We start from the raw sequence: 21,568 nt of genomic DNA on the forward strand, positions 1-21,568 counted from the left end.
AGTAAAAATACTGTAGAGACCGATTAGTACAAAATATAAAATAACAGAAAAGCACAGTAAATGATACATCAAGACCCTACTTAAGTCTTGTATGAATATGATTTTTATTCACTGAAAGAGTATTTGGAGTATCTGGAATTCCCCTTTAATTTGCTCTTTTGACAAAATATTGTTACTAAATATTGTTGGCTCCAAGTAGCAATGAGTTCTGAAAATCAGTCAGTCCTTCTAAAATCCTTCATTTTGCATATAAAATCATTAATAGAAAATGTAACAAATGTAACAGTGATATCTTTTGTGTCTTACATTTCTAACACACAGTCTGGATGGTAAACCAAAGGTCAAAAAATTGAAAATAAATAGGACTCTGTTCTACTTGTGTGGCTGAGGCTAGTATGAACCGAGTGTGCTGCTTGTTTTAAAAAATCATCTACAAGTAAGTACAAATTTTAACATCAAAACTTCATACAACAGTCCAGGTTGTTTCTTCTTCTACTACTTCATTAATTAAAAAAGGGCCTGAGTTTAAGGTTGTAATCCTTCAGAGAGTGACTGCAGACGCAGTCCATCAACCGGAGTCTTTTGTACACATTCAGAGAGACCAGTGACAATGTCCTGGCCTTCTTCTACATGGGAGGAACGATCATTCCAGAGATTGCTGCTGCCGCTGCTGCTGCTGGAATAAAAGAGAATTTAATTTAGTTGATTAAAATACCATTAAAGCCAGTTAATTTTATATTTTTAGCCAAAAGAACAGTGTGTGAAACATGGCAAACAGACACATGTGCAAGCAAGGGCAAAAGAGAGATATAAAAAGCATGGCGTGTATTTGCTGCATGATCAAACTTTACTTAAAAAGCTTACATTTTAATAATTTCTGTTTAATCTGTTCACACAACTGTAGAACAGCCCAGAGGCCTCGATGTTATATATATATAAAAAAAGATAAATCCAAATATTTGTCCTTGTCATGCCAAATTGGCTTAAAGTATGCATTTACAGGGCTTGACTGCAGACGTCTCAACTTTCCTGTAATCGTTAGCACACATTTTATTCTTGTTTTATTGTTCTTGCCTATAAGGCAAGGAAATGTGTTATCCCCACATCACAGGGTTTTGATGTTTGAAAACATGTTAGCATCAGAAGGAGGTTCAGTTAAGTTTATTTTTTTCAACTGGGTTTATTTATTTAGATTATAAAACATTTCACAACTTTTATATTGTGACTAGTAAGAAGAAGAAGAAGACAGTCCAAAGCTCTACCCGCTAGGTTACCACTGTCAAAGATGTAGATTTGCAGACCTTTTTCCTAGCAATAGCTGATAAAAATAAGGAAAAGGACCAGGGTGTTTTGGTCATGCAGGATGATTAAAGAAAACACACACAGCTGTGACAGTATGTGTACTGTTCCGACACCTTTAAAAAGTTGCCACCCTATATGATAAAACACTGTTCATGTTTGGGCCAAGTGTTTGTCGGTTTGGCATTTACAGTTTAAGAGATTAAACTTTAGACTGCAGACCATTTGCTTAATGCAATACCATCAGTGTCTGAATTCTAATAATTCTGATTGTACTTTGTTACTTTGCACCCCTTTACCAGCAAAATAACATATATTTTAATATTTTGGTTCTTGATGCTCAACAATTTGCCCAACAATGTAGGGGTACGATTTTTAAAACAAAACAATAAATTTACTTCACAGACCAGCATAAACATAGCCCAAATAGAAATGTTTTAGTTCATTTTGATCATTTGGGAAACCAACTTCACAAAAGCTGCAAGATGAATGGGTGGAGATGGATGAAGGAATGGATGTTTACACAAAGCAGCAAGCAAAGCAGACATTAAAAGATAGGTAGGGAACACGAGGAACATACTTCAGGAGAAGGCCAGGCCCTGGAGCGCACTGGCAGTTGAGTACTTGTTAGAGTCCACAAAAGACTGATCTGAGAGGAGCAAGAGAAAAGAGTAAAAGAATGAAAAGGGGGGTAGTAAAGAGGCACAAAGGAAAGAAAAAAAAAGAAAAAACAGGGTTCAGGGTTAATACTGTACTTAATATGATACATGAATTTATGAAATATAACACAGGGGTAGGAGAATCATGTACTTCAATCTCATTGGTTTGATTGCTTTATACATTCCTAATAAGATATAAATTGCACTTAATTCCAAATAAACATGGTGCATAAATATACTGTAAGGTAGGTTTCTGAAAGCTGTCAACTTTGGAGAGTAAGTCTTACACATGCTTCCTCCAAGACATGCAGACAGTTCCTGCCTCTTTTTAAAACTACAGCATCGTTGGGCAGCTCAGCACAGATGGAGAAGAACACTAATGGCCCCATTTTGTACATATGAGCCTGAGTGTGCCAGAGAACAGCACTAATTAGCTGTTTTTTTTTACTTCTTGCCAATATCTATGGCACTGTTGGCAATCAAACTTGCAAAAAAAATCTGTTAATACTGTAACTAGTTTTTTAAATAACATATCACATCAAAAACCATGAATGTGACTTTAATAAAACAAACATGGCTCTTACTGGCTGTCACCAATAACAATTTGGTGATCGATGCATTTTTGAAAGTTGATATGTACATAGGTTTGTAGTGTACCTTGAAGGCCATTGCCATTGTTGCTGGTGCATGTGGGTGGAGGGGAGCTCTGCGGTCGCACTACAGGAGCAAACGCACTTTTCTGCTTTACCGCTGACACCATGTTTGCCGGAGAGAACGAGAAAATTCCAGAAGAGCTGCTGCAGTTGGACGGCAAGCTGGTGGATGAGACCATAGTGGGACTGGAGGGGACAACTGTGGGAGCAAAACATATATATTTTTTAAAACAAGCAAAAATGTAAAAAGAAAACTTGTGTGTTAAATTCTATAATATATCATCTTTTTATTAATAAAAAAAAACTCATAATAACATCAATTTAGTTGCATTAAAAATAAGAGCTTTATAATCATTGATTATCATTGATTATCATAGCCATCTCTGGCTGGAAAACAGAGAGCATGATTGGCCATACCAAAAACATAACATATTACTTCTTCAACAAGTAGGCGAACAATATAATCAGCAAAGCTGTTAAAGTAGTTGTTAAAATGACAGTACCAAAACAGTACAATTTTAAGCACTTTATCTATTTATTGATTCAATTATCTGTCAGTTAATGTGGAGGCCAATGCAGTCACTTTGATAGGCACTTTTGTTTAGGTTTAGGTAAAGTTAACCAGGAGAGAGAGTTAAATTCCTGCACACTATTTTTCTTTGTGTTCGAGCTCTGCTATGTTGCAACAGGCCTTGCCTAAGTGTGAAGTATAAATTGTGCCTGTGACAGTGGGAGGGATGTTATTTCAGACCGTGAGCCAGATTTTCTCCCCAAACGCAATGCTTCAAACCTTGCACACCCCACGCTCTGCCAGTCATAATTGAGTCAAACAAACATGTGGGTGTCAGACCAGCTTTCACTTTCTCTCTCTGGCTCTTTCATCACTTTCTTCCTCCATCCATCTTTTTAGTGCCAATAATTAAAAGGGGAACCAATTAAGACTCAGTAAAGGCGACAACAGCAGGCGTGAGAGAAAGGACTAGAGAACGAAAAGCAGGATGGCTGTGCATACTGAAGAAAAAGTAAGATAGGCATGTTTCGTTTTATACAGAATTAAGAGTTAATAAAGAGAGACTCCAGGGCTCAGGGGATGCCAATGAAGCCAGCAGGGTATTGTGCAAAATCTAAAGATCTGAATTGTCACAACACCACAATGACTGTGCAACTAAACAAAACAAAAAAAACAACTTTTTTTATAAAAGGCCTCATCAAGTATTAATAGAATAAATGGTAGCATAATGCAATGATGACCAACGAAGTCGATGATGCCTTTGCCCGATACACATGAGTCGATGATGCCTTTGCCCGAGGCAATACACAAATTTACATTTACGGAATAGAAGAAGGTGCATATAAAAGTTAGTTATATTGCAGTGATTTACTTGTGACTAAAAGTAATAACTTATCATGGCTAGAGGACCTGGCAGCAACCCTGTGCAAACATAACTGTTAAAAATCCAAAATGTTGACAGTACAAATGTGAATTATAAAAAGCAGGTTTGCATCAGAAACATCATGTTTTGTCAAACGTAAAATTTGATTATGCACATTTGCTTTATCAGCTGATGTACAGCTGTCAGAATATGCCCCTTGCCATGCCAATGCTTACTGGTGGTGGTAGAGGAAAATATTGACTCTCTTTAAACTGCATTTCAAAAGCAAACTGTGCCTAATCAAACATAACTGGTTGAGCATAGGCCGAGTCCTCTGATTTCCTGACTCCTTGTGTCTGTTTGTTGATCGTTCGGCTGATATGTCTGGCTAAAGGTCAGACTTGATAGCCTTCCCTGGTTCTCAGGGTGGCCTTTTTGTTGGTGTTATTTTGATCAGGTTTCCAGGAACTTAGTGCATGGTGGCAGCCTTTGTGTTTTGGTTTTGTAGCTGTTGCAAACACCGCTCTGGTTTGAGTTTTTCCATTTGTGGCACAGCAGCATCCTGAGTTTATAGCTGCTGCCAGTTTGCTATGTTCTTATTTCTTGTTTACTGGTAAGTACTTTGCAACTCAGAGGTAAATTGAGTAGCTTGACAGGTAGCTTCCAATGTGCGTTTGTTTTTACTTGAGTCTGTCCTTTTGTTTTCTGTGATTTCTGGTGATCACATGGACTGCAGTGTTTTTGCCCCACGGGTACAGTCGCCTGCCTTTGCTTTTCTCACGTCACCACCCTGTGACCGCTTTGCTGTGTTTTACAGTGTTGTGGAAAATTTTAAGTTAAGACCTAACTATAGCACTCTAACAGTGCTACATTATTATATAATACCATTCAACCCAATTACTAATCCAACCTTAATACATTATTCCATACTTAAAAATCTTTAAATTCCACTTTTCCATTCAGGGTCACGGTGGCAACAGGGCAAGCAAAGCAGCCCAGGCGCCTCTGTCTCTTGCAGATTCAACCAGCCCCTTCAGTGGGATCCCTAGGCGTTCCCAGGCCAGCCGGGAGATATAATCCCACCAGCGGGTTCTGGGTCTGTCCCAGGGCCTCCTTCTTGTCGGCCGTGCCTGGTATATCTTCAACAAAAGGCATCCAGGGGGCATCCTTATTATACATGCAAACAACCTCAACTGGTTCCTCTTCAAGCGAAGGAGCAGCAGTTTTACTCCACAGTAACCCGCTAGAGAAAAATCCTTTCGGCCGCTTGTATCTGTGATCTCGTTCTTTTACATGTGTGCTTCTAATTATTTGTGTGACGACTCAATAAGTTAGCAAACAAAGCGGATTGTATGACATTATCTGTTCTTTTTAATTAGTTTTAGAAAGTAAAACCTTTTTTACAAACTGCTTCACAACTGTGAACTACTGTCAATTCAGTTCTCTTATCTCTAGTTGATCATGCCCACTTCCCAAGCAAATGCAAACAAGTCTTTAGATTAACCGTGACAGGATTTCCATACTTACTAGCATAGGGTGAGTTGGCGGCTGAGCCATTGAGAAAGCTGGGCGAGCCACTCAGGTTGCTCATGGCAGTATTACCATAACCGTTCATGCTCGTGGCCACTGTGCTGTAGCTGCTTTGCTGGGGTGTGGAGCTCGGCACGTAACTATGAGGAGACACACTGCTTGTATTCCTATTAAAACCTGTAAAATAGAGATTGGGGTGGGACAAAGAAAAACATTAATATCTTTTCTCAAAGACTTGACCACAGAGATAACGTTTCTAATCACTTAAATGCAAATTATAATTAGGTATGCAGGCAAATTTTTGAACAGTGGTGCTTATAAACTGGCTGCATAATAACACCAAGTTTCTGCACTCACTACAACCTTAATATTCGACTGCTAACTAATCAATGTAAATGTATTTTTTATAGCTGAAGTCTAGGCGAAGGACCTAAGTTCGATTCGTGTGGGTTTTCTTCAGGGTGCTCCGGTTTCCTCCCACAAGTTTACATGCCAGCAGGAAAATTGGAGCTACTTAAAATTGCCCAAGTGAGAGTGTGTGTGTGCATGTGTGTGTGTGTGTGTCTGCCCTGTGATGGACTGTCGGAAGTGTTTTCTGTTTTTCACCCAGTGAATCTGATCCACTGTGACCCTGACCAGGACAAAGCAGTGGTAAAACACACAATAAATGAATAAATAAATAAAGCATTAATGTAAAGCAGTGATAAAGAGTAGGTGGTGTTTTATTGCTATTAGGAAACCAATAAAAGCAAACCAGATTTCAGTCCATTCAGCTTAACAGTGAAAACTAGTGGAAGCCAAGACAGCTGGAATTGATTCTAGTCCCTGTCAAAATGTGGCAGAAAGTTGAGGGGAAAAAAACGAGCAGTCAGCAGAAGTGTACATAATGTAGAGAGGATGTTTCTCAAGCCCTTGGAAATATTTCAAGACCTAGCAGAGTTCCTGACTTACCAGCAACACTAGAAGATTGCAATTTAGTTGAACTGTACCCTATTCACCTGTTTCTCATTGGACAGACATTTGCACAAGAAAAACAGGATTTGATTAATTTAATATGACAATTCATGTGTGAGTGTTTTTCTTACCCTGATTCCCTCCTTGTGAGGACTCGGATACGTTAACAGTAATTTGTCCGGTAAAGGAGTTCACCCCCATCATTCCAGTGTGGACAGAGCTGTTAGTTAGGCCTGTTAGCTGATTGTGATTGCGAGGTACATTGTAGAGTGCCTCGGCTATGTCAGCAGCACGTTTTAAAATGATCTCCTGCAAACACACAATTGTTTGATCACTTTTATCACAAGGATACAATACCGCATAGTTCAATATCAATATTACTGCTGCCAGCAGTTCCCCAATGTATTGACACAAAGCTTAAAAACACAATTCTCTTAAATCCCTATAAAATGTATGCTGAAGGATTATGGTTTACCATTTTACTGCAATTAAAAGGCTCAAGATCAGAATTTTTTTCTCTGTTGAAATTTAAATCATGCACGTTGGAGCCAACTGTAATATTCTCCTAACATCTGCCAAACCCAGAGCTGTTTGCCAGACTTGCAAATGGTAGGGTGTGATTGATTACCTCTGAAATTACATTTACAGTGCTCCAGACTCCAATAGCAATGCGATTTACACCATCAGTCAATGCTTAGCCAGTGTTTGGCATTAACAGGGTGATCTTAAGACTGCTGTTTAGCTGATTGGCTGTGCATCCAATCCAAAATGCATCTATGATGCTCATGATGAACAGTTCTTGTTTTATTTTAAAGTTTTTTAAAGTGGCAGTTCAGAACTTAGTAGTAAATGAAACTGCTGAGTAGATTTTGGGTACTAAATTGTATTACTTACTACTATTAAATATGCATCTGAAGCCAAAAATGAAGCATTTAATTCACCATATTCACTCAACAGCTATTTTATTAGGAACACCTGAACACCTGCTTTTTATGTAACTATCTGATCAGCCTGTCATTAATCATCAGAACAGGGGAAATGTAGTCTTTGACCATGGTATGGTTGTTCATGGCAGAGAGGCCTGTTTGAGTAAGTGAAAATGCTGCTTTAATAGGATTTTTACCCACAACAGTCTGTACAGTTTATACAGAACAGTAAAAGAAATATCTAGTGTAAAAATTTAGAGTAAAAATATTTAGAGTAAAAATATCTAGTGAACAGTAGTCATGCAGGCATAAATGCCTTGCAAATTAGAGAATGGCCAGTACAGTACAGTAGGCACAGCATCAAAGACTAAAACAAGACTCGGGAAGATTGGAAAAACATTCCCTGGTCTGATGGCTCCACTTCTGATGTAAAATGCAAATGCTACTGTCTAAACTCTGTATAAACAGTATGAATCCATGGACCCATACTGTCCCGTCAGCAGTTCAGGCTGCTCTTGGTGTAAAGGTGTGGGGAAGGTCATCACAAACTGGTTCCATTAAGATGACAATAACTTAAGTGTATTTTAATAGCCGTCCCAGTCACTGTAAAATGAATGAAGCAATACAATGTGGTGGAAAAGTATATATGCAGCCTAAATGTGCAGCTGACAAAAATCTTAAAATCTTAATGGAAGGTTCCCAACACTTTGTCAAAACCATGTCACAAGAAACTGGGCTGTTCTAGCCAGTATTAGTAAGGTGGTCCTAATACAAATGGCCAGTAAGTGCACAGTATAATAAAAAAGTAAAAAATCTTATAAAAAGCTCATAAAATGCCTTACCTGGTTGTTATGAGGCATTCCATATAATGCCTCGACCAGATCTGCTGCTCTCTTTAATATTACTTCCTATAGTCACACAGAAAAAAAGAGAAAAAAGAAAAAAAAAATGAGATTAAGCACTTTTCATTCCTTGCATAATGCATGTCACCACTAGGAGCGGTCAGTTAACATTCAGCCACAACTGAGCCAACAAGTTCTCCCACAAAGAACAAAAAAAAGTAAAATTTCCATTGAATAACACTGTAGACAGGAAAAAGCATAAAGCTGGTGCTTGCTCAATTGTTTGGTGTCTGTTGAAATGAAAAAGCGCAGTATTTCAACAACACATCTGGTTCGGGTTGAAGAGGAGACAATGAGATCTATGTTGTGCAGAAAAGGTCAGTCGGTTCCAGCAGGCTGCACTGAACGCAATAACTCAGTGAAAACCAGGCTGGGCTAATAGCTTTGACTTTAGAGCATTGCTAGTGCTATGTGTGTCTAATAATGAGAAGCAATGACTGTAACAACTGGTTTTAGTAGTGTCTGAATCATGAGTGACCTAATGCAATGTCTCTACACTGTTAGCCAGACTCAGTGGACTATCCTGCTAATGCAGTTTGCGGTATGAAATGAGTACTGAGTGAATCTGTAACATATTACAAAACATCATGTCAACAGCCGTAGATCAAACGTAACCATTTACCACAAAATAGTCAGTTCTGTTTTTATTTCCCTTTTAAAGTCAGATGCAATAAAACACTCTTGCTTCACACCATACTGCAATGCCCTGTTACCTAACAATCATTTTCTCACGTGTCCTACTGTTCTGTAGAGTTTTTTTAGAAGAATTAAAAGTTAATATGTAGGCTGTGTATTACTCATGACTCAGTGAGTAATAACCTTCTTGTGTGTGAGTGTTGTATCAGAACTGAGCCCATCACACACATGCGCACACACACTGAGACACACCCTGTAGGAAACAGAACAGCCAGGACAGGCGAGCAATAAAGAGTTTTAGTGCGCTGTCCAGGGTGCTAAATTCACCCAATTACTGTGTGTTATTACGGTGTGTTAACCTCTCCTTACCAACCCAGCATGTTTCTGTTTCTGTTAGGCACAACAGGCAAGAGTACACTATGTAAGAGGTCAAAAAAAGAAAAGGATCATTTGATTAAGTAGCTGATTTTCAACCAGTTCTAAGGGTTTATTCCATAATTACCCAATGAGAGTATTTATAAACATGGTGTTTTTAATATAAAAAAAAATGATAAACCAAAAATCACAAGAATTAAACTAAGATAAATTAATCATATAAGTCAGGAATTATTTTAATAACAGCAAAACCATTGGAGCTTATTTTTGTTCTGATGTGTTGTTTTTATTAAATGATACTTCATGTCCAATATGGAATTAAATGTGTATTAAACACTAAATTCTTCTTATTGTACACAAATGCTTAACAATTATAATACCCCAACTATATAATAATAATTCTTATTGGATATAATAATAATAATAATAATAATAATAATAATAATTAATACTAGTTCTCTTATTATTATCATTACTATTATTGTCATTATCATATTATTTGCATTTGATCAGCAAAATTAATAGCAAAAACAACAAATCAGTTGCGCAAATAAAATAAATTAAATAAAAAAATGAAATAAAATAAAATGTATTATTATTCATATTTTTAATTTGTGTGTGTGTGTGTAAAATATCATGTTTCACACTTAACACAATCATTAACGATGCTTTTCCACTTTTTTGTTTGATTCTAAGTAAAGATAAAAATCAGATTTACATGTGAAAAAGTAATGTTAGTGTTAGTAATAAGCTACTCTTTTATCTCTCTTTTCCCTGTGAGTTATTGCACACTGGTGCAAATCTGGAACTACTGCTTTCTACATGCAGTGTTATAAATTATGATCTTTTATGTGGGAAAAGATTTATCTGATGTCACCAGGTGACAAAACAATTTGCAAATCAACAATGCTCATACAAGTAATGCACTAAATAAATTATAGACCCTGTTTCACCATGTATTGATCATATACTCAACACTGATTGAAGCTGTGTTACTCTGCCTTACACCTGCTAATCAGCTTTATCAGGCTCAAAAAGCATGATATCATCACGCACTTCCCGTTAAAGAGCATGATGTCAGAAGCTAGTAAGAGAAGGCTGATAGGAAAAGTAATGACACCACTAGGAATGATACATCCAGTTGATTCCAGTTAGTCATTCACAAAATCATTTACTCTAAAGATGTACAACTTGTGCTTGAGCCTAAGCTTTGTCTGCAATAGTTTTACTATATCTCTTTTTCTGTCTCTTTCTATCTCTTCATCTACCACACACACACACACACACACATGCACACACACAGGCAAAGACTTAAATTTGACCAGTGAAAGCTCTAAAACTGCCCAGCTTGTGCTAGCTTCTCTCGGTGGTGGTATGAATGCCCAATAAGCCATTCCAGCTTCTGTCTCGTTCCATTAATCCCCTTACATGGGCTGCTACACCATCTGTCCCTTTTTGTCTGACACTCTGATTGGGACTCTTTCTCGGTCACATGGGTTTTGTACAAATCAGGTAAACAAATAAAAAAGTAAAATTAAAAAAAGAAATTAGTGAATTTATTTAGAAATGTCTGATATGGTAGCCACTACACAGAGAATAAATGCCAGTAATAGTATGAATTTCTAAAAACAAAATGAACAGTAAGGCATGTCTACACACAACAGTTAATACAGCACTTATAATTGCTATGATATCTGTGTTGCTATTTTCCATTGTTACAGCAACGCTACCTAAACCCAGTATTTTTAAATTGTGCTTTTATGTAGTTTTTTAACAGAATTTTGTCTTTATTTTTTAGTTGCAATTATGCAGGTTTATGACTTCTTTAGATGTCAATTAAGACTAAGGTGGTAATGGTAATTTAGTCCCATCAAGTTTAAACATTTTCACTAAATATTTTATTCCATGTTAAAAATTGTTTGCAGCTTTATTAAAGTCAGGATCACAGTTTGGGTTTGGTGCGACATGGAAACACTGGCACACATAATGTGTGTTTACAATTAATAAAAATTTTTACCAACACACATATAGACAGAATTTGGATAGTAATAATGGTAATAATAATAATAATAATACAAATTATTATTTGTAATTTCTACAAATCCATAGGTGCTTTTACATTCACAAGAAAGAGATGGTATGGAGTAGTTGCAAAGAGAGTGTAAAAGTTCCAAAAATTAAAAAAGCTAGCACAGGGACCTGGTGCCCACAGATGCAAGTCCAACATGTAGGACTACCAGAAGTCCACTGCCATAAAATATTGCCATTGTTGATGAGGCAGGAGGATCAGCCCTTTTCTTAACTGCAGGAGGAGCCACTGGACCCCCATGAACAGCATCGCTACAGGACCAAATGCCCGAAGTCGACTACACAGTAAACTTTTTGTTTTAGATGACATGACTGGAACACTGTCACAATTCAACAGAGAAGAAGACAGCAAAGACAGCGAGAAGAGAACTCACAGCAGAAAAGAAGGGGAAAAAACAGAAACACAAACACAGAGTAATAAAGATAAAGAGGCATGGTGAGCAAAACCTGCAAAGAGTCCGGAATGATCACAAAAGCAAAAGTCAGTCAAGAAAAATTGCATTTTATATTGCAGGCCATGTCCTTGTATAGTGTGTGTGTGTCATCTCTATGTCTGTTTGAATCAGAACTAAAATGACTGTAGCTTGCATTTGAAAAGTGAGCCTCGTCAATAAACTGTTATTACCTCAATAAATGGGGAGAAAATCGATGAGGTGAAGATTAACAGCACTGTGTGTGTGTGTTTTTGTGTGTGAGAGAGAGACATGCTAGTGATGCCAACTGGGACAGCTGCCAAGAAATGAGTGAGAAAAAGAGAGAGAGAGAGAGAGAGAGAGAGAGAGAGAGAGAGAGAGAGAGAGAGAAACATGTTTTCACTTAGTATTTCTGACCTCTTTATTGTGCTCAACACTGCTCTGAATGTCAGAGGTACCTGAGAGATTTTTCTTCCTACACTCTCACACCAACACACACACATCTAGACACACACACACACAACCGGTCACACACCATCACATACACATACTGTACTGGCCATGCCCAGGCACTTACACACACAGAGACACAGACACACACACACACACATCTACACACACATGCTGTGACTCAATTATTAGTGGTGGACCAATAATAAAGTCTGGGCCGCAAAGACTTCAATCGGCTGACCTGTTGAGAGGCAGAAACTGACTTCACCATGATGGATCACCTTCTGGTACCCATGTTTAGAAACAAACATACAGTATACACACATACAGACAAACACATGCACACACAAGCACACAATCATACATGTACAGTGTATCACAAAAGTGAGTACACCCCTCACATTTCTGCAAATATTTCATTATATCTTTTCATGGGACAACACTATAGACATGAAACTTGGATATAACTTAGAGTAGTCAGTGTACAGCTTGTATAGCAGTGTAGATTTACTGTCTTCTGAAAATAACTCAACACACAGCCATTAATGTCTAAATAGCTGGCAACATAAGTGAGTACACCCCACAGTGAACATGTCCAAATTGTGCCCAAATGTGTCGTTGTCCCTCCCTGGTGTCATGTGTCAAGGTCCCAGGTGTAAATGGGGAGCAGGGCTGTTAAATTTGGTGTTTTGGGTACAATTCTCTCATACTGGCCACTGGATATTCAACATGGCACCTCATGGCAAAGAACTCTCTGAGGATGTGAGAAATAGAATTGTTGCTCTCCACAAAGATGGCCTGGGCTATAAGAAGATTGCTAACACCCTGAAACTGAGCTACAGCATGGTGGCCAAGGTCATACAGCGGTTTTCCAGGACAGGTTCCACTCGGAACAGGCTTCGCCAGGGTCGACCAAAGAAGTTGAGTCCACGTGTTCGGCGTCATATCCAGAGGTTGGCTTTAAAAAATAGACACATGAGTGCTGCCAGCATTGCTGCAGAGGTTGAAGACGTGGGAGGTCAGCCTGTCAGTGCTCAGACCATACGCCGCACACTGCATCAACTCGGTCTGCATGGTCGTCATCCCAGAAGGAAGCTGACGCACAAGAAAGCCCGCAAACAGTTTGCTGAAGACAAGCAGTCCAAGAACATGGATTACTGGAATGCCCTGTGGTCTGACGAGACCAAGATAAACTTGTTTGGCTCAGATGGTGTCCAGCATGTGTGGCGGCGCCCTGGTGAGAAGTACCAAGACAACTGTATCTTGCCGACAGTCAAGCATGGTGGTGGTAGCATCATGGTCTTGGGCTGCATGAGTGTTGCTGGCACTGGGGAGCTGCAGTTCATTGAGGGAAACATGAATTCCAACATGTACTGTGACATTCTGAAACAGAGCATGATCCCCTCCCTTCGAAAACTGGGCCTCATGGCAGTTTTCCAACAGGATAACGACCCCAAACACAACCTCCAAGATGACAACTGCCTTGCTGAGGAAGCTGAAGGTAAAGGTGATGGACTAAACCCAATTGAGCACCTGTGGCGCATCCTCAAGTGGAAGGTGGAGGAGTTCAAGGTGTCTAACATCCACCAGCTCCGTGATGTCATCATGGAGGAGTGGAAGAGGATTCCAGTAGCAACCTGTGCAGCTCTGGTGAATTCCATGCCCAGGAGGGTTAAGGCAGTGCTGGATAATAATGGTGGTCACACAAAATATTGACACTTTGGGCACAATTTGGACATGTTCACTGTGGGGTGTACTCACTTATGTTGCCAGCCATTTAGACATTAATGGCTGTGTGTTGAGTTATTTTCAGAAGACAGTAAATCTACACTGCTATACAAGTTGTACACTGACTACTCTAAGTTATATCCAAGTTTTATTTCTATAGTGTTGTCCCATGAAAAGATATAATAAAATATTTGCAGAAATGTGAGGGGTGTACTCACTTTTGTGATACACTGTACATGCACAACCTAATGATTCATTTTCACTGTATAAACCTTTACACTGTTTCAACAAATGCTGTATGAAATGTAATGTGATGTAGTGTTAAAACATCATATGTCTGAAACAGATTTGTGAAGCCATCATTATACAATTTAGGTATGATTGTTATACATATATATATACTGTATATATATATATATATATATATATATATATATATATATACTGTATATATATACGTATATATATATATTGCTTTTTTTTTGCTTTTTTTTTTATTTACACTTTGTAAAAGAAAAATGTTAAAGAGAAAAATTCTAGAAGGTACATTTCCAAAACTGAACTATTACTCTAGAAATAATCAAGATGTTTTCTATCTAGGGGTCTCATCAAACATCAAAATTAATCCTAATGAAAGTGAAACCAAAACACAGGGCTAAATCATACTTAAATAAAAATTCTATTATTTTTCAAAATGACATAAGCAAGGGTATAATGCTCACATAAACTGGGAACACATTGTAAACTGCTAATGCTTCGACTAATAATATGAACAGACAGCCTTTGTAAACATGTAAAAGTAAAAAACCCTCAAATCCCTTCAAACTGGGTGAGTCTCTACTGCCATCACTTATAACCAAAGTTTGTAAGGGCTTGATCACACACACACACACACACACACACACACACACACACACACACACACACACACACACACACACACACACACAGGTAATGCAGTGATGATGTAACTCTCCTCATACTTCAGCAACTGCTGCTAATGACTCAAGTATAGACCATTACTACCTTATCTAATCTGCAAGCCCATGGCGACACCAGAGCAGTCAGCCAGCCAACATGCTTACTTTCATGCAAGGATTTCACTCTAAATCATACAAATTTGAAATAACTTCACTGACATAATGGCAACATTAAAAAAAAGCACACTAATGTGCAATGTATCAGCACAAGGTAATGTTCTGGCAACTGCTATCTGTATACAGACAAAATCAAAAGACCACAAACCTATAGCAAATCACAAAGTTAGATTTCACTGATATTCTGTCTATTCTGGCACATTTAACAAAAACAGTAAAACTTTCTGAATATAAAGTGGAAATTCTCTAATATCAGGTAAATGCATTTTTGCTTTTCAAATGTCTAAATCATTTTGGCAGCTTTTGTATGCAATGTATAATTTTAAGTTCTCTGTATTACATAAATTGCAACATTATAAACATTATTTTGAAAATGTAGCTGTGTGAGCGACATTGGACTCATGGAAAGAAGTATCTTAACACTACAATAAACCAGTGCTTGCTTTTGTGCTCTTAGAAGGACTAGTCTTAAAAGCAATTAGTGTTTATGCTGCATTAATATCATTAACAATTAATAACATTATTTGACTTAAATTGATGAATCATGTTAAATTGTGTCCAGGTAAATTATACAAATGTAATACATTTCCAGTTCTTGGTAGAGGAAATTTAGGCTCTAGTAGAAGCCTTTTTGTATTGTTGTACAAGCTCTACCAAACTTCATACAATACAATAATATAAGTACTAAACGTGGCAGTCTAGAAGTGTAAAAAATCATCATACCTTTGGCAAACGCTCTGGGTCTCCAGGATGTCGAGGGATGACCTTCTGTAGCCGCTGGAATCCATAATCAATAGTGGGCTCATTTAGGGCTGTAAAACATAGACAACTCATTTTGACATCAGTCTTCTATAAATGTGCACATTACTGCTGCTATCATAAAATAACTGAAAAATGAATCACTTTACCAAATAATTAATTATTGATATATTTTAAACTTTTTCTTTTATAAAATAAGTTCGCAGTTAAAGATCAAAGAAATCAAAAAGTATTCCATCAGCTAATAATATGAGATAGGGTAAGAGGGTTACACTTAAACAATCACAGTGACAGGAGCTTTAATGCAGTTGAAGGTGACATTGAAATGTAAAATGGGAGCTTCCTAATGGAAGCAGTTGTACTTTTGTACGATTACCTATATTTACCTGATACTTAGTGTAAAATGCACATATAAGTAAGGCAATCTTGGGATTCTAAGGATTTTAAGAGATGCTAACATGTTGCATTTGGTGTAGCAATTACTGCACGTGCAGTCTTTATCTTGTCAGATGCACAAAATGCACAAAGTACATCAATCATCGAAAAGGAAATGAAGACATGAAGAGATTTACAAGCTACCTAACAAAAGTTGGTTAGATAGCTAAGAGAAAATCAAGGCTGAAAAATAATGGCTGTCATTTATAAAGCATACTTTATTTTTAAGTCGAATTTCTAACAGTTTAAATAAAAAAAAAGTTTAAGACCAAACTGTACATACGAAAAAGCTTTTTTTAAAAGATGTATATCAGTGATTGAATGGCATCAACGTTCTCAATGTATTAGCAATTTAAACAGCAAAATAGTTAAATAAAAATAATACATAACCCTCCGTTCCCAAATAAATCAGGTAGTACAGCCACACATAATAAAATGGTATATTTAAACATTTACTAATACAGTGCTTTTAGAACCAACAGCTATGTTTTTGTGAGGCAGGAGAAACCTGCAGTAACATGCGGAAGGACTTATAGACATAGGAGACATTTCATATTCAAAACAGACAGCAGAATTGATATTTATGTAGCTGGTTTTCTAGAGTTAACCAGTTTGGTCACCAGACCAAACTGTAATTGACTATTTTTTTATATTTGTGTGACTTTAGCACCGATGTCAATTTGTTGTCTTTCTAATAAAACACCCTGTGTACTCTTTTTATAGATATAACCAAATTATTATTTTCTTATCTGTCATGCTGGTTGTGTGGAACGTACACAAGGCCTGCATAATTTACTGAAGCTTGTGAGGGCTTACAAACACACAGAAATGATGTTTGAGGATATCAGAAAGTACACAACACATTTATTTGTCAAATTGTCATGATTTAAGACAAAATCATGTTAAAGTTCTAAGAAATTTAAAAATGTTAATTTATCCAACTGTATTGTTGTTATAGTTGTTATTTATTTATTTATTTTTACTATGCTCAGACCAGTATACCTTACATTTCTGGTACTCACTGTGAACATGCCTAAAATAAACGTGAATTTATTTAGCATTGACCATTTTTAATCACAGACCACTGTAATAGAGAAAAAAGAGGAAGAGAAAATGAAATGGTGGTTTGGATGGTGTGAGCGAGGGTTAGGAGCTGATGAACAAGAGAAAGTGGAGTTGGGTGCTTTCCTGTCAGTTGGAGCAGATGGTCACAGCTCAGTAAATTCTAATTCAGTAATAATGAAATTAGTATGAGGTCCAATACTAGGCAAAGGAAATATGAGTAGGATTCATTGCAGGTTTATAATACAACTGGAATGAGACTTTAAGTCCAAGTTACATGTATTTACGATGTGGATTAGGTCTCTTATATTAATTTCAATCTTTCATCATTTTAATCTTCTTTTAAATGTAAACTTTGCTATGTGTAGCTCTGTTAGTGAGTGATAGTGCTAATATTCCTTTATGGAGACTGATGCTGTTTAAAACAGTTACAAAGTTCATAGATGTCAGAGGCAGTTTGATTTGCTGTTTTTGGTATTGATTTCTACATCGTCCCAAATTCTTTCACTTAGGAAGGGAAAATGTTCACTTACTAAGGTCAGGAAAAAAGGGAGAATTTTATTTCCATCTTTAATCACTGCTTTATCCTTGTCAGGGTTGCAGTGGATCTGGTTTCCTGCATTAGCACAGCCCGGACAGGACACCAATCCATGGCCACAACAATGCTAGGGATTTAAACTCTTAGCTAGAATAAATTATCACAGAGCCACCTGAGCATATACTATATTTTGTTTCTTGAGTGAAAATAACAGGCATCAAACAAAACTGGGCTTGTATTGCAGATTCACTGTTCAGTAAAAACTGACAGACTTGTTAAATAAAACATAATGTTACTAGAAAAGAAATGAAAACCAAACGTGTTCTTATGATAATTTATCTCTGACATGAATGGCACTGAACAGCTTAAAATGATGTACATTTAACATCTAGATTTTGCTAAGTGGATATGACCAATTATTAAACAAATCCACATTTTGGAACAAAAGAAACAAAGGGTCTGTCTGAAAGTCTAGTGAGCTCTCTACATAGACAGCATTTTACGTAAGTAATTATCATTCATTTTTATAAACATGTACAAGTGTAATTCATTAGCAATTTTTTACAAATAAAAAAAATATATATGCAGCAAAATTTGCAGTGTAACAGTTTTTGGTGTGCGGAGAGAGATGAGATAAATATTGCATCTAAATAATCTGCCGAAGTTCAATGTCAGATAGAATTATCTCTACTTAGGCAGCTGCCTAGTAGGCAACAGGCAGCAAGGCAGCTCATTAGGTTTTTAGACAGACCCAAATTGAAAGCTTGTTAATTATAATTACATTATATAATACTGTCATTAAATGAGGGGAAATGGTTGGAACTTGTGTGTTTAAAATAAAAAATAAAACAGAATTTACTAAACTGAAGACTGATGTAAAAAAGCTTGTCTTTATTTTAGATATATTTTTACATATCTAAATTTGTTATAACTACTGTACATTGTACTATACCAATCTTTTCTTCACCTTTAACATACTTTCCCCCTTTGCTCTCTCTCTCTCTTTCTCTTTCTTTATATATATACAGTGTATCACAAAAGTGAGTACACCCCTCACATTTCTGCAGATATTTAAGTATATCTTTTCATGGGACAACACTGACAAAATGACACTTTGACACAATGAAAAGTAGTCTGTGTGCAGCTTATATAACAGTGTAAATTTATTCTTCCCTCAAAATAACTCAATATACAGCCATTAATGTCTAAACCACCGGCAACATAAGTGAGTACACCCCTAAGAGACTACACCCCTAAATGTCCAAATTGAGCACTGCTTGTCATTTTCCCTCCAAAATGTCATGTGATTTGTTAGTGTTACTAGGTCTCAGGTGTGCATAGGGAGCAGGTGTGTTCAATTTAGTAGTACAGCTCTCACACTCTCTCATACTGGTCACTGAAAGTTCCAACATGGCACCTCATGGCAAAGAACTCTCTGAGGATCTTAAAAGACGAATTGTTGCGCTACATGAAGATGGCCAAGGCTACAAGAAGATTGCCAACACCCTGAAACTGAGCTGCAGCACAGTGGCCAAGATCACCCAGCGTTTTAAAAGAGCAGGGTCCACTCAGAACAGACCTCGCGTTGGTCGTCCAAAGAAGCTGAGTGCACGTGCTCAGCGTCACATCCAACTGCTGTCTTTGAAAGATAGGCGCAGGAGTGCTGTCAGCATTGCTGTAGAGATTGAAAAGGTGGGGGGTCAGCCTGTCAGTGCTCAGACCATACGCCGCACACTACATCAAATTGGTCTGCATGGCTGTCAACCCAGAAGGAAGCCTCTTCTGAAGTCTCTACACAAGAAAGCCCGCAAACAGTTTGCTGAAGACATGTCAACAAAGGACATGGATTACTGGAACCATGTCCTATGGTCTGATGAGACCAAGATTAATTTGTTTGGTTCAGATGGTCTCAAGCATGTGTGGCGGCAATCAGGTGAGGAGTACAAAGATAAGTGTGTCATGCCTACAGTCAAGCATGGTGGTGGGAATGCCATGGTCTGGGGCTGCATGAGTGCAGCAGGTGTTGGGGAGTTACATTTCATTGAGGGACACATGAACTCCAATATGTACTGTGAAATACTGAAGCAGAGCATGATCCCCTCCCTCCGGAAACTGGGTCGCAGGGCAGTGTTCCAGCATGATAATGACCCCAAACACACCTCTAAGACGACCACTGCTTTATTGAAGAGGCTGAGGGTAAAGGTGATGGACTGGCCAAGCATGTCTCCAGACCTAAACCCAATAGAACATCTTTGGGGCATCCTCAAGCGGAAGGTGGAGGAGCGCAAAGTCTCGAATATCCGCCAGCTCCGTGATGTCGTCATGGAGGAGTGGAAAAGCATTCCAGTGGCAACCTGTGAAGCTCTGGTAAACTCCATGCCCAGGAGAGTTAAGGCAGTTCTGGGAAATAATGGTGGCCACACAAAATATTGACACTTCAGGAACTTTCACTAAGGGGTGTACTCACTTTTGTTGCTGGTGGTTTAGACATTAATGGCTGTATATTGAGTTATTTTGAGGGAAGAATAAATTTACACTGTTATATAAGCTGCACACAGACTACTTTTCATTGTGTCAAAGTGTCATTTTGTCAGTGTTGTCCCATGAAAAGATATACTTAAATATCTGCAGAAATGTGAGGGGTGTACTCACTTTTGTGATACACTGTGTATATATATATATATATATATATATATATATATATATATATATATATATATATATATACAGTATATATATATATATATACAGTGGGGCCAAAAAGTATTTAGTCAGCCTAGGGCTGGGCGATATTCACGATTAATTCGGTTAATTCGCATGAACGTTTTCACCCGATGTTAGAATGTGACAATCGCGATTGTTTACATACTTTATATTTTAATTAAAATACCAACATGTCACGAGGCAGAAACTGACCAGACGCCCGCGGAATATAAATCAGGGAAAGTTTAATATAAAAAGGGCGAAAACAGTGTACAAAACCAGGTAGAGTCCAAAACCAGAGGATAGACCAAAACAGTAAACGGAAGACAACAAGGATTATACACGCTAACGGTTAGATTCAGTAATAAGGAGCGCAAACACGATCGGCAAAACAAGACACAAACAGAAGAGTTTAATTAAGATTCACTGAATTAAACACCGCTGAACTGAATCAAAACACGGAGCCGATGAGCGCGATCAGGATTGGCTGGAAAGTAACGAATTACATTTACTCGCGTTACTGTAATTGAGTCGTTTTTTGTGTACTTGTACTTTTTAAAGTAGATTTTACAGCCTGTAATTTTACTTTTACTTAAGTAAGTTTTGTACTAAGAATTGTAATTCGCTACATTTTAAATCACATCCGTTACTGAGTAAAAAAATCGCGTCTGGGAAACTGCTGCAGTGAATTCTGCGATAGGGAGTCGGATCTTTTGTCTCGGTTCCTTTTAAAGAGCCGTATGTATGTAACGACTCCCAAATGCGCGAATCGGTTCCTTTATTTTGGCTTAAAGGGCCGTTCAATAGAATCGAATCATTCTACGACACATAATAGTGGTTAATACAGTTTAAAAGTTTTATGGGACTAAAATGACAGCTTTTTGTAGTTTTTTTCCTAATGTAAGGAGGTTCTGCTGAACATTATTTAAAATAAAAGTTGTTTGTGAGCTATTCTTAGATATAGATAGATAAGGATATAGATCATTTA

At 37.5% G+C, this 21,568-nt stretch overlaps 1 protein-coding gene across 1 annotated transcript in view; it reads right to left on the reverse strand.

Annotated features, from left to right (window-relative positions):
* Positions 1 to 591: 591 nt before the first annotated feature.
* Positions 592 to 21,568, reverse strand: part of ebf1b (EBF transcription factor 1b) — a 123,553-nt gene continuing 102,576 nt past the window's right edge. Inside the window, exons 11-17 of the mRNA XM_063010988.1 lie at positions 15,807 to 15,895; positions 8,237 to 8,302; positions 6,600 to 6,777; positions 5,512 to 5,691; positions 2,616 to 2,810; positions 1,880 to 1,948; positions 592 to 676 (exon numbers count right to left, since the gene is read on the reverse strand). Coding sequence (XP_062867058.1) covers positions 1,881 to 1,948; positions 2,616 to 2,810; positions 5,512 to 5,691; positions 6,600 to 6,777; positions 8,237 to 8,302; positions 15,807 to 15,895 — 776 coding nt within the window. The 3' untranslated portion in view covers positions 592 to 676; position 1,880. The remainder of the gene's footprint in view (positions 677 to 1,879; positions 1,949 to 2,615; positions 2,811 to 5,511; positions 5,692 to 6,599; positions 6,778 to 8,236; positions 8,303 to 15,806; positions 15,896 to 21,568) is intronic.

Source organism: Trichomycterus rosablanca, chromosome 16 (assembly GCF_030014385.1).
Source record: "Trichomycterus rosablanca isolate fTriRos1 chromosome 16, fTriRos1.hap1, whole genome shotgun sequence".
NCBI lineage: Eukaryota > Metazoa > Chordata > Actinopteri > Siluriformes > Trichomycteridae > Trichomycterus > Trichomycterus rosablanca.